At 34.9% G+C, this 15,352-nt stretch overlaps 1 protein-coding gene across 1 annotated transcript; it reads left to right on the forward strand.

Annotated features, from left to right (window-relative positions):
- The first annotated feature begins 13,774 nt into the window (after positions 1 to 13,774).
- On the forward strand, positions 13,775 to 14,886 carry LOC121776170 (GTPase activating protein 1-like). The gene is made up of 3 exons (XM_042173313.1): positions 13,775 to 13,974; positions 14,160 to 14,255; positions 14,337 to 14,886. The coding sequence occupies exons 1-3, from the start codon at positions 13,864 to 13,866 to the stop codon at positions 14,625 to 14,627; spliced, it is 498 nt and encodes a 165-aa protein (XP_042029247.1). The 5' UTR covers positions 13,775 to 13,863; the 3' UTR covers positions 14,628 to 14,886.
- Positions 14,887 to 15,352: the final 466 nt, after the last annotated feature.

The following is a 15,352-nucleotide window of genomic DNA, read 5'->3' on the forward strand; positions in this document are numbered from 1 at the left end:
TTTCTGTTCACTTTTATTAATATATAAAAATTAATTAGCTCATTGCATAAAATATTTGGAAGAAACTAAATCATAGTACTTGGTGCCACAGTTCATAATGCAAGCCACCCTGGCTTCTATTATTTTATGTGAGCTGATAGGAAAAATCACTTGCTTATATATTTGTGCCAATGTGTTTAATACTTTCTCAGTTAATTAAAGTTTAAGTATGATTTGTTATTATTGATTGTGCATAAGAACAAGTTCAGCTACATGCAAAGACTCCCATTAATAATTACTCCACCTGTCCGCGATTTAAAGTTCCATTTTATCATTTCGGGATATCTGTAATTTAAATTCACATTCGCTTTTTTCTATTTTAGGAAAGTGTACTCACCATTCAACTAAATAATTACACCTACATTCTATTTTAAAATCAATATATAAAAGTGGATTCCACGTTCAATGAACTCATTTTTTTCATTTTTCTTCACAAAATTAAACAATTTCTTTAAACTATTGCCGAACGAAGAGAGTAGTTGATAGTGACATATCATTCATATCCTGTTTGGCTCAGCTGAATTAGCAGGTGTTGTTTAGAATTTTATGCATCTCAATCACATTAACCGTAACATGTTTTGACATTGTCTTATACATTGAAAGGATTCCCTTTTATTACCATCAATAAGATGACTTCTTTGGAATAGAAAATATGTAAAACAAATCGAAATAATACATCAATAACCAAGTTTCAAACTTAACATGATAGATTTATACTCGATGTAGTATTGATTCTACATCGTATTATAATTAAGACTAGATCTTGATATCTCTATTGTTTATCATTAGGCAAGAAGTTTGGTACCACCATAGACATTGAAAAATATTTTATTTTCTTTCTTTAGAATCTTTTAATGTTGGGGTTGCATCGGTAGGCGTTCTCCAACAATGATTATAGTTAAAGTAATAGTGCAAAAAGATGGAATTCAATTGGCCGAGCCCACGTGAAGTCGATTTGGTGAGCCAATGAGAATCTTTTGAAATATATAAAGGGGCTCCTTGAGAAAGGAAAGCACCAAATTCAAAGGGATAAAATTATAAAATAGAGGAAATTCCATGCTTGTAGACAGGTGTCAATCATCAGCAAATGATAGGAAGTCGAAGACCTTAATACAAGTTTATCACTCCAACAATGGAAATGTCGACACTTCTGACTCTCAAACCCTTTGAAAATTGAGTTCTGTTTAATTCATGTAAGAAAATATAATTTTTTGGAATGGGGAAACTATGCTCCTTTTCATGATCTATGTAACATGCTCTTTTAATCATATGCAAAAATTGTGATAATCAATTTCTTGGTATATTTGAAAATTAAATTTTAAGGTTCACTTGAGTGAGAGAATTCCCGGGACGAGGTTGTGGGGGATTTGTAATAGATTAGTGATTTTTAGAGTTTATTGGCTGCTTGTTTGGAACTATTCTAATAGTAGTATATAGATTATATTATCTTGGAGATTTACACCTTTATTTATCATAACCACTATTGTCCTATATATACCATAGCATTGTATAACTACAAGTCTACACCTTTATATATGTTCAAGTCAAACATAGTATTATTAGTATGGTTTTATCATACATTCAGATAGAGTATAATTTTTTAATTAAGACAAAACACATCTAGAGGTCTTTATATTAATACATTTCATTTCATTAAGCCCTTATATAAATTTTTGTTTCATTTGATTTTTGTATTAATGCATTTTGTTTCAATAGGTTATTTCATAATGTTTTGTTTCATTAGATCCTAATACTAATGCATTTTTATTTAGTAGAATGTTTGGTTGAATCTTTATTTAACAGACTTCATAATTTTATTAATTTTTCTTGTGTTAGTTAAATTTAGTTATTTTACATTTTTCTCTTATTTATTTTGAAATTAATGCAGTGCAATACGGACTCAAGAATACATAATTGGAAATGTGATAAAATGTAAATTAATAACAAGCAATATCAATAAAGTTCATTTTTCCAATGATTCTTGAATCATTATTGCAATTGAATTAATTCCAAAATAAATATAATAAAAGAAAAATAAATAAATTTAATTAATACAAGAACGGTTAATTAAATTCGAAGGTCCGCTAAATCAATAACTAACCAAATTTAAAATGAAAGTATAAAAACCTCTTAAATCATAAGGACCTAATAAAAAAACAAATTATAATAGGACTTAATGAAACAAAATGCATTGATACAAAGATCTAATGAAACAAAATACATTGGTACAAAGATCTAATGAACCAAATATTTGTAGAAGGATCTAATGGAATGAAATGTTATAGTTCAAGGATGGTTAAAGTAATCATACAGCCCATAATATACTTAATTACATAGTACCAGTTAATGGAACTCATAATATAACTTAATTATAGTTTAATGAAGCTCAAAATACAATTTAACTAAACCTAATCACTACAAAAGTGCTGCCTACCGTCACGTCTTCTTCTAGATGGTTTTCTTCTTATAGATCACGCCTTCTTTTTCTAGATATATGGTCTTCCCCAATCGTTTCTATCTCAAATATTATCGCCCAAACATGTCTTTATATTTCCCTATCAGCAAATACACATATAATTGGGGACTGCATTGGAAATTTTCATAAGATTTTCAGTAGCTACATCTTAAATGCATTATGCATATATGCATTGATATTGTGCACAAATGCAAAAAAGTGTTGTAGGGATCAGACCCGTCCGGAGTCACTAATTATCGAGACCTCTTTGTTCTTCTTACAAGAGAGCTCAGCCAAACTCTCAACCACGCGGCTGATTTTAATCAAGTATTACAAATAAGTAAAGAAACTCTAGGTATTACAATTCTTGGTAGAAACCCTAGCTAGCTCCTTGATTAATCCAACCTGCACACTTAGTACACGAGTTAGTAACAACAAATAAGATCCTATCGGATCTATGATATTACACACACAAGAAGAACAAGAAAATCAGAGGACACCGAATAGATCATAGATTTTGGCTCAGCTACCTGCCAACAGTTCAGATCTATTCAACCAGAAACTAGATCCAAGGGAGCACCGTCGAATCCGACCAGAGATTCACCTCTCACCGTCGAGATCACCCCCACACAACTCCTTCACACCGGATCTAGAACCACAGAACACAATCTCACACCTGATGTCTCACACACCAAACCCTAGGTCTAGCAAACACACCAACAACCGAAGCAGTTGCCTTCGCCGGCTAAACCACCAGTCAATCACACTGAGGAACAGTGATAGACTCACAGGAAACCGCCGGAGAAGTCATCGGAGAAGAAGAGAGAAGTGAGATAGAAGAGAGAAGTCACTCAATAGAGTGAGTAGAGAGAGAGAGAGAAGTGTATCGAATGAGGAACAAACCGTCACACTCTTCACACATAACAAACACACTCAACAATCCAACGACACAGATTCAGGATCCAAGTGAAGGCACGATGTGGCAGCCATCAGACGGTGGAGAGCAAAGGTCGCCGGGCTAACAGGCTTGGCCACTTGGTCCTAGCCCAATAATTTAGTATTGGGCCAAATTAATTCACAGCCCAAATAAATGTCCACCAATATTATTCAACAAGTACAAAATGAAATACGTTTTGTAGCATCAATGGAGTAATTTTCAACGCAAAAATAGATTTTGCCACATTATTGATGTTGCATGTAGAAAAAGTTTGAAATTGCTAATAAAATGAACAATTTGGAAAAAAAGATATTACGTCACAGACATAGTTAGTAATGTAATCTCTCCATTCCATAACAATATGAACTTTGTCTATTTTGGGCCGTCCCATAAAAATAACCGCTTCTATTTTGGTAACTTATTTCTATTAATTTTTTGTTTCTACTATCTTACTTTATCAATAGTACATTAATATCGTGCAATCCCAAGTATCCATATTTTCATAGGACGGCGGAAATATATATTAGAGTGTTTCAATTTTACAAAATATGTACTATCAGGTGTATTAAGAGAGAGATGGAAAGAGAATTGAGATTGAAGTTTTTCGTAGGCCCAATTGGCCCCAAACCAACGATCACAAAAGCCCATGTTTTAGCCCAATCCCTACATCGGGCTACGGAATATGCCTATGGAATCATTCGGGAAAAGGAGGGGGCATAAGTTTCCAAGTAATTTCCTTCGTGGTCACTTTCTAGATGTTAATTCATCCATTTATTTATATTTCAGTCCATTTTGAAGTCAATATTGGTCTACCGATCTTCCCCAATTGGGAACTCCAGAATTTAATGGACCTATATTTATCTAGTAAACTATGAAAAGTGTTAATTTTTATTAATAGATTGACATAGTACTTTATAGGCTAGAATGCATATATGGTCGGAACATGGTTGGAAATTCAGAGCATCTGCAGCGGTGGCGAAAGACGCCACCGCCGTCCGCGCCGTTGGCAAGGCGCAGGACCGCCGCCGCTGCAGCCGCGCCGCTGGCACGGCGCTGCTCGATGTATCGAGCACGTCCGTGCCAGCGGACGCACACGTGGCGCGCTCCCATTCGTCAACGGCATAGCCGTTGTGTTTAAACTTTTTTTTATTTTTTTTTTAAAATCGGTATTTAATTATAAATAATGCTAAAAAATAAAAAAAAATATTTTCCAAATCCCAAAAATATGGCCGTTTTTTTCCCGTTTTTTCTGAATTTTTTTGATTTTTTTTTTATTTTTTTTTTCCCCAAAATCATCTATAAATACACACATTCATCATCCATTTATCACATCAAATCATCTCTCATTCATCTCTCATTCATAATTCTCATACAAACTATCAACACATTCATCACCCACTCAAAATCTCAAATGGATTTCACCCATATTATGGCGGAAGCGGAACGCGAAGAACAAGAATACTACGAACAACATCGTGCCGCTTACGAAGCATATGTCGCGGCGAATACCCCTGCTCCTCCTCCTCAACGAACCAGATCAAATCGACGGTACATCCATCGTGACCGGGAGGGAGCCCACGAAAGGCTCGTTGCCGACTACTTTGCCGACCAGCCGCGGTTTCCGGCAGATTACTTCAGGCGCCGTTTTCGCATGTCAAAGCGCTTGTTCATGCGAATTGTCAACACATTGTCCGCACGTGTTAAATACTTTCAAACAGGTGTAGATGCAGCCGGCCGGCAAAGTATCACGGCGTTGCAGAAGTGTACGTGTGTCATCCGACAACTCGCTACTGGGCAAACGGCCGACATGTTCGACGAGTATTTGCATATCGGTGAGTCCACTGGAATCCTATGTTTAAAGAATTTTTGCGAGGGCGTTCGTTCTGCTTTTGGGGATGAATTCCTTCGAGCACCCACCACTGATGATTGCCAACGGTTGCTTCGTCTTCATGAATCAGTCCATGGCTTTCCCGGAATGCTTGGCAGCATTGACTGCATGCATTGGAGGTGGAAGAATTGTCCGACTGCTTGGAGGGGGCAACACTTGAGCGGTCACAAAGGCGGCGGCCCAACGCTTATCCTTGAGGCGGTCGCCGACTACCGCCTATGGATTTGGCATGCATATTTCGGCGTTGCTGGATCCAACAACGACTTGAATGTGCTATATTCGTCACCACTCTTCAATGATGTGATGAATGGTGTAGCACCGGCGATCGACTTCACCATCAACGGAAATATATACCGCATGGGTTACTATCTCGCCGATGGTATCTACCCAAGGTGGTCGACGTTCGTGAAGACGCTCCACAACCCGCACGACCCGAGACGGGTTCTTTTTGCGCAGCGTCAAGAGTCAGCGCGGAAAGATGTCGAAAGAGCCTTCGGGGTCCTTCAAGCTCGATTCAACATTGTGAAGGCCCCGGCTCGGCTGTGGTACGTGAATAATATCGCCGACATCATGTTCACGTGTATTATATTACACAACATAAAGATGTCGAAAGAGCCTTCGGGGTCCTTCAAGCTCGATTCAACATTGTGAAGGCCCCGGCTCGGCTGTGGTACGTGAATAATATCGCCGACATCATGTTCACGTGTATTATATTACACAACATGATTATAGCCGACGAAGGGCCGAGGGCGGCTAGCTTCTACGACGAGGACGAAGCCGGAAGCTCAACAGCGAGGTCTCCCCTACGCCGAGGCGAGCATACGACGGTTGGCCAGAGGATCGAGACAAGACACACAATGCGCGATACTCGAATCCACAATCAACTACAAGAAGACCTAATCAACCACATGTGGGCGAAATTCGGCAACGAGTAGTGTCATTTTTAATTTTTAGGATTTTAATTATGTAATTTTTAATTTTTAGGATTTTAATTATGTAATTTTTAATTTTTAGGATTTTAATTATGCAATGTTTAATTTTATTTGTCATTTGTAATATTTATTGTGGGTTTTAAATGAATTTTAATATTATGGAAATGTTTTTGTGTAATTGAATTTTATATTAATTGTGCTCGTCCTTGCGGAAGAGCACAGTTGTGGGTGTTGTGCTCTTGCCAGAGAGCAGGCATGAATAGTACCGCCCGGGCCCACAACCGTGCCGCTGGCAAGAGCACGGTTGTGGATGCTCTCAATAGGCAAAGTATGTGGAAAATCATTTTATATCGATAGTTAGCCGGCAGTGATGCAGGTGGCTGCATATCCATAATAAGTCTAATAGCAAGAAATAGCCGAACACTTGAAATTTGTTTAGATTCTTTGAGCTGTTAATTTAATTATATTTATGTCAATTTTGTAAATCTGTCATCAATTTGGTATTTGGATCATAATTTGGTTGCCGAAAAGTATAGGTTTAATTCGATTAACTTTATCTCTATGCTTGGATTAATTAAATGTTGTTGCAGCTTTCCTTATTCATAACTCATATACACTTCAGCTTTAAAAAATTGACTAAGCCATTTAACATTAAATTTGGTCAAATTCTTGGTATGTGTTATTAGCACTTTGATATTGAAATATTAAATTGTGAAGTTTCAATCTTTTTTAATAGTAGTCTCATACTTACACAAGTTGTCGTCTTTTAATGATGTTACAAACTACGCGATTCATCAAAATAAGTACTTTTTTATTTAATTTATTTTCTTAATTTTTTGAAATATTGTTAATTTTTGCATGAATGAGACAATTAATTTTTTTTTGAAACTTTTGTGATTTATATTCTATTTTAAGAGATCATGACATATACCGGAATTTGACTATATTTCTTAAATGACTATTAACCTAAGAAAAATATATTGTAAGCTAAGAAGGGATCAAAATTGGGGTTGGCACGGTACGATATATTGTACCGAAATGGGCATACCGCATACCGTACCGAAAAGTACGGTATGAGAAAACACGATACAGTACCGTACCGATTTTTTCAGTATACCACATTTCGATATATCGAAAAGTCGGTATATCAAAATATGAAAACCTTTACCTTACCGACATTTCGGTATACCGTACCGTGCTGCGGTATACCGGTATACCGCGGCATACCGCAAGTCATACCTGTTTGATATATAAAATATTGAAAATGACATTTTATCTATCTAGAAAATGTCCAAAATGATAAAATTCCATCACAATCAAACATAGTTCATGACGTTCAAAACATAGTTCATGACATTCAAAAAGCTTTCTCATCATCAAATCCTAAAATAAGCAAAATAGAATTAAAAACTAGCATACATAGTACTCAGAAGTGTGGATACACAAAATTGCAAAATCATTAAATCAACTACAAAAAAAAAAGCTATTTGCTCTTCCATTCAATAAACATTGTCTACAAAATTGAAGAATCATTAAATCAAGTACAAAACGAGAACTTTTGTACAAGTTTATAGCAGCAGCAGCCAACAACACAAACCCACTTTACACCCATTAATTCATTCCTAAATCCGAACAAACAATCCAATGAATTAGACAAAATTGCAAAAAAAGGATAAAAATTAATAAATTCACTACTAATTATGTATAATACTTACAAGTATTATACGAGAAAGAGAGAGATTTGAAAACCACGAGCTGTGAATTTGCTGCGGCGGACGACGGTGGTGGAGTGCTGCGGCGGGGTGGTGTGAAATTGACTGTGAGTTGAGGTTTAGGAGCACGACCACGTTCGCACGAGAAAGAGAGATTTGGAAATGGTGCTGGAGTCTGCTGCGAATCTGCTGCGGCGGGCGGGCGGTGGTGGAGTGCTGCGGCGGGTGGTGTGAAATTGAGTGAGTTGAGATTTAGAATTAGGGTTATGCTTTAGTTTTGAAAATATAAAATATTATAATATCATACACAATAAATATATTAAATATATATATAATTATTAACGGTATCTACCTCAAAATTGCAGTATATATCGTAATTGCGGTATGGTGCGGTATGATGCGGTATACCGCGGTATATACAAAATTCATACCTTTGCCGTACCTAAATCTATCGGTAAGGTATCATACCGTATCGAAAAGTGCGGCATACTGAAAATTCAGTATTTTCGGTATTTTTTCGGTACGGTATGTGCAGTATTTCGGTATATTTTTGCCAGCTCTAATCAAAATGAATAAGTAATGTTAGAGTGAGATTTATGAAATTAATTAAAGATCCGAGCTAAGTTCGAATCTCACTATCATATTTATAGGTCTGAGATTGATATATCTAATTTTTCATGTTTGGTGATCCACAGTGGCGGACGTAGAAAAAAATTATGGGAGGGACTGCATAATATATACTTTTATATCCGTAAATAATTGTCTCATACTCCTATTTTCTTTTTCATTCGTCGAAGAATAATTATCTTATTTCTGCTGGTAATTGGACTTCACATTTAATTAACTTTCATCGCACAAATATTATTAATTTTATCATAAAAATTTATACTATATATAAGTATTTCTCAAATTTAAATCAAAACACCTCAAACTCTAACCATAACATCTTAAATTTAAATTTATGTAAAAAACAATTATTTTTCAATCAATCACAACATCCTATATGAATTAAACTACACATCCAATCCATGGCATTTTTTTTCATAATTTCGTTCTTAAATTTTATACTACTAAAAAGTAAATATTAAAAATTGTTATAAAATAAATACTCCTTTGCTTAATTATATTGAAAAGAAAAGGAGTAAAAAGATGAATTAATCAGTAAACTTACAAAATCGAAGTAACCAATTTTATAACGTGAGACACGCCTTGACACTACTTTTAAAACACAATTAGCACTATTTAAAAATAGTAACTTATTAGTAGTACTCCATAAAATAGTCATTATTTACTTTGGGAGTTGGGGTCATCTTCTTTCTCAAAGGCCAAAGCCATGGCAATCGATTATTCTTCATTTGCATCTGTAGATCTTTCAAATGTAAATTCATTTCAGCCCCTTCTACCATTCAATCCCCAACTGTTTAATTTCAATAGCATTAATTTGGCAAGGGCTGAAGATGGTTTTTATGAAAATTTCAAAAAATTAGCAACAGGAAACAATAAGAAAAAAAATGTTGAGAAAGGCTTAAGCCCCTCATTGGCTCTTACTGTGTCCGCCCCTGGTGATCCATCTTATGTGATTTATGGGTGTGGCTCATAACATTATTAATTCCAAATCAAAAGATAGTGACTACAAGATCTCATGAATTTAATAAAAAAGGTAATGGTGCATTTTCTTTGACAATTAACGTATGATAATGTTTGAAATAAATGGACAACTCACATGTTTATATGAGCCCACAAATAAATGAGAGTCTTGTGTATGTAAATGGACTTTTCTAGTCTTCTAGATCGATTGGAAACAAGTGAATGGTTGACTGTGACAAATGTGACCAGACTACATGTTCAGAATTGAAATTCACATTATAATTTACCAGCTAACAACTGATGGGATTTTCTCGCCTTTTCTTTTCTTTTATAAGGAAAAAAAATACTCAATTTCAAATTTTCATTACATCTATAAGCAATGGGTGTCATACGACTAAGCCTGAAATTCGGGTACCCAAACCCGAAATCTCAAAAATATCATACCCAATACCCGACCTGTATGTGAATTCGGGTACCCTAATACCCGATGCAGGTACCCGAACCCAACTAATCGGGTACCTACAGACCCGAAATTATTATATTTCAAATTTATTCTTTTATATAAATTATATTGTGATGAGAATAGAAATTATTAAAAATAACACAATACTACTATTTATTGACTATTATTAAAAGTCTAGACTTCAATTCTAAATTTCTAATGTTTTAGCTTTCTCCATATAAAATAGACATTAGACAAATAGACATTATTTAATTTTAAAATAAAGAAATTTTTTGCATAAATTGAAACATAAAAGAGAATAAAATAATTTTTTAAGACATTAAATTAACATTGATAAGGCTCGTTTCATGCATTGATTTTGGGTGATATTACATGCTTTTTTGGGGAGATAATGCGCAAATTTGAGATTAAGTGTGCAGATATTTGCTTGGTCAAGTAGATGCTGCAAATTGACCGAGCAGATGCAAAATGAGCAGAAAATGAGTAAAAAGTGTCAAAAATCCGCTAGGTCAAAGAGAATTATCAGGAGAGCAGGTGCGTGAAAAATCTGCCGAACCCAGGAACGCACACAAATTACCCGGGGCGGGGAAAATGGAGCAGAAAAAGTGAAAAAGGAGCAGATTAAAAAGATCATATTTTAAGGGTACAAACGTCAAATCATGAAGAGCATACCCTACGGATTTGAGCTTGAAGCCTCCCTATATAAAGGGACCAACATGAATGAAGAAGGTAGCGCTTAACGCTACCATTCTCGTAGTTTAGGTAGAAAACTCTCATAGGCGCTTAACGTCACTGCTCTCTTAGCTTAGTTTAGTTGATTTGCTGATTTCTTAGCTTAGTTTAGACAGTTCAATGGTTTCGACGGTGGAATTGACGACTCCGACGTTGGATCCTTGCTTTCTTTACCGCTTTTGAGACGATGTAGTTAGATCTCGAGTTTAATCAGAGGAATTGACGACTCCGCCGTTGGATCTCGACTTATTTCCAGTTTTATGAAGCTTTGGTGTTTATTTTCATGTTGACGATGTTGTTTACTCATGTTTCTTGGATGTTTTTCGCAATTGGTGGCTTAGATGTTTAGATCCATGATGTTTACATGATTTCCAGTAGTTTAGAGGTTGAGATCTAGTTATTCACGTGCTCGATTTCTGAGATCTGTTAGTTTAGGTGATGCATGCAAGGTTAATCTGTGTTTATTCCGCTTTCTGCTTGACCCAGGAGAGTAGATCTGACAGTTTTAGCTTGAATTTCGTGTTTACTAGAGGTTTTGAAGCATGCTCTGTTTTATTTCATCAATGGTGTTAAATGCTCTGTTTTCACTCTGTTTTAGCTTAGTTACATGAAGAAGATGAAGTGGGAAGTTGGTTAGAGAATCAGATCTGTTTTTTGCTTTTGCTTTTGTGCTTTTCACAGTTTCTGCTAGCCCCAACCAGTTTAGGAAAAAAGGTCCCCACTTGTTTTTGCATCTTTGTCTGCCTATTTTGGAAAAGTTTCAGCATGTTCCTTCAATCATAGGTGTTCTAGTTAGTTTTACTTCAGTTTACAAGTTGTCTTGAGTTTGATTGTCATGCAAGTGTTCGTACTTTTCCCATCCGCTAGGTCTAGTAGATAGATCCAGTTTAATTCCGCCAGGTCAAGTAGATTAGAGTATTAACCCACTTAATGAATGCGTGGCAACAGCCGACCCCTTTTCCGATTGTGTCGTAGAAACAATCTCGAGTAGGTCCATAGTCTCTGTGGTTCGATCCCGCTCTTGCCGCTTATACTTAGTAATATTCGTTGCATTAGTGGGAAAATTATAAATCTTGTTGAAAGGGGGAACACGTGCACACGACACACGTGCAAAAATCCTCTCTTCAAACATATAAATAAAATGGAGAAAGCATAACTATATATTTTCAAAAGATAATAAGTAAGAACATAAATAATGCAACATGAACATAACACGGATGTAAAGAAGTATTAAAGTAGAGATAATAGAACAATAAAATGTCAAATCAACCTACACTAAATAAAAATATTTATCACAAATATATAATTAATCAGGTTTAATCGGGTATTAGTCGGGTACCCTAATACGGGTTTCGGGTACCCTAAATCCAAAAAATTCTAATATTAACTACCCAAACCCGTACTGAACCTATAATTTCGGGTTTCGGGTATCCAAAACCCGTCGGGTATTGGGTCGGGGTTGGATATACCCGAAACCCGCAGATTAAATTTGCAGGCCTACATACGACCTATATTTAAAATATTATTAATGAAGAATAGTATCTACTTCAATATTAAAAAAGATTTCATAAAATAGAAGTGAAATGGATCAAAATAATAAAATGACTTATTTTTATAAAGATGATCAAATGAAGACAAACATTTAAAGTTGGTGCATTTGGTGAGTGGGACAATAGTATTGGACTCAATTTGGGATAAAGGTAAAGGTCTAAAAAAGTTAACGGTATCGGTTAACCAAATACATTGGCTGCAGGCTCCATATATTTGAATCTTAAATTCCTAATCCTTTCTAGAACAACCAATTAATAATGGAGTACTTATAACTTATAACAACCTCCAAAGGAGACTAAAATCCTTACAACATTCTTTTACCATTTTTTACACAAAAAATTGCAAGTCATCCTTTTGCGGTCAACATCCATAGTGTTGTGAAATAATTATGTCAAAACCTCTTAATAAGATAATTTCTCAAAAAAAGCATGATTAATTTGTATATTAGGAATTACTCTTATGTATTCTGACATTCTAATTGTTTAGCTTGTGCATACGCTATAAACTCCCATAAATACATATGGTTCACTCTGGTCTTTAGGTTAGGGGTAAATATACCGAAAAACGGTTTATCGATCGTATCGTATCAAAAAATATCAAATTTTTAGTATACCAAAATTTTCTGTATGATACAATACAGTATCGTAAATTTTCGATACGATAACGATATGAATTTTCTTATACCACGGTATACCGATTTATATCGAAATTATCGGTATACCGAAATATATCGAAAATCAATAAGTATTGAATTATCGATACATAACGTTTATACTAATTATAATAATAATATAATTTATTTTTTACATATTAAAAGTTTAAAATCATAAATAGATATCCATTTAATTTATTTATATATTCAAAAATATTTATTGGAAACCCTAAAATCATAAATAGATATCCTTTTAATTTCAATATACCGTTCAGAACGGTATACCGAAGTTTGGTACGATATACCAAAATTTCGATACAGTAACGGTATAGATATTATCCATACCGAAATTTTAGATACGGTAACGATGTGAAATTCTTTCATATCGATATTTTTGATACGATAACGATACAAAATTATCGTATCGACCCACCCCTACTTTAGGTGATTCAAATAATTTTGAGAAGCTATTTTACAACATTTTAAAATTTAATCTTGTTAATTAAATAACTACTATCAAATCCAATAATAATTTAATCTTATACAAACGATGTCAAATAAAAACTCAACGTTAGGCCTAGAGGAATGTATTAAAAAATTCAAGCGCAAAAAGTAATATTTTTGACAGTTTATTAAAAGAAGAATGTCAAGGAGAAAAGACGAAAATAAAAACGTGGAATGAAGGGAAGCTACCATTTTCTTTGAAGTCAACATATGTTGTCTTGTCTCATCTTTCCATATAGGAAATACCGCATGTAATTTATTCTTTATTGAAATAACGCGTCAACACAGTACAAATCTCTCTAATATTAAAACCCCTCTCTCGTTTCATCGTTAAACCCAAGAATCTCTCAACATTTCTGCAATTCGCTGAGTTCTGGTGCTAGTGAGAAGATACTAAATTTCAATCAATAAATGGATAACATTTTGGGTTTGCTAAGGATCAAAGTTGTGAGAGGCTTCAAACTTGCTAAAAGAGATGCGAGAAGCAGCGATCCTTATGTCATTGTTCGGATGGGCAAGCAGGTTTGATCATTTCCTTTATTTAACAAATTTGTTTTGAAATCTGTTGGGTTGTAAATTCATACCATATCGACTCGACTGAGAAAAGTTGAAAGTACTAATAAAATAATCCAAAAACAATCTATGCAAACTTGGTGTAAAGCGAAAAATATCAAACTAATAAAATTTCGACTTTATGGAATGATCAGAAGCTAAAGACTCGAGTGGTGAAGAAGAATCTGAACCCGGAATGGAACGAGGAGCTGACTCTGACGATTGCCGATCCAAATCAGCCCATCAAATTGGTAGGTTGATGTAAATTCATCCATTCTTTCTTAATAAATAGTCATTATGAATTCAAAAAATAACATGGGCTTAAAATGCAGCAAGTTTACGACAGAGACACGTTCACGCTGGACGACAAAATGGGGGATGCAGAGTTTGATATAAAGGAGCTGGTGAGGGTGCTGAAGATGGAGTTGGAGAATGTTTCAAATGGGACAGTGATGGCCAAGGTTGTGGCAAACAGGGAGAATTGCTTGGCTGAGGCAAGCTCTATTGTGTGGGAAGATGGGAAAGTGGTGCAGAATATGGTGTTGAGATTGAGGAATGTTGAGTGTGGAGAAGTAGAGCTTCAGCTGCACTGGATACATATTCCTGGCTCTAGAGCTCTCTAGTCTTGTGTTATTTAAACCTTTCTATGTACAGACTTTTTTTTTTTTTTTTAATTTTTATGTTGGGAAAGGGTATTTTCTGCTTAATATGATATGGTGGTATGAGTGTGTTCATGTGTAGAATTTGGGGTTGGAGTGATATGAAGATATCGTGTTTCAACTTTCAATGGCAAATACAGCTCTTCTACAAGGACTTTGGTGACATATTAACAGCTTGGATTCTCCTAGCTGTTACAAAAGCTCAAGTTCTAAATCTCGTTTATTAAACTGTCCAAAAGCTGCTCCTTTGTTTCATGTTAATTAAGTCATTTTTCTATTTTGTAAAGTCCCAACATAATTCAGTCATTTTTAGGCACATATTATATGTAGTCCATTGTCATACACGATTTTTCAAATTTCCAGTCACGGGTATAATCATAATTATTCGACCCCCTTTTTTGGTAAAAGTATGAAGCAACTTTATTTGATGAAACTGTGACACATGAATAACTTTATTACTTATATGAAAAAAAAGAGTCGCCCATAAAATTGAATTTTTTTACTTGAATTTATATTGGGTTGGTGTTTTAGTGGGTGCAAATTATATCTAAGCCCAAAAAATCGAGCAGGCTTTTAAGAGCAGCCCATTAGACTCTCCAGTCCATTAATACAATTATATACAAATAGGATTTGGTGGTCATCAAAAATTTGGACAACATAAGTTTGGTGGAACAAAAAAATTTGGGGCT

The sequence above is a fragment of the Salvia splendens genome, chromosome 18 (genome assembly GCF_004379255.2).
Source record: "Salvia splendens isolate huo1 chromosome 18, SspV2, whole genome shotgun sequence".
NCBI classification, from domain to species: domain Eukaryota; kingdom Viridiplantae; phylum Streptophyta; class Magnoliopsida; order Lamiales; family Lamiaceae; genus Salvia; species Salvia splendens.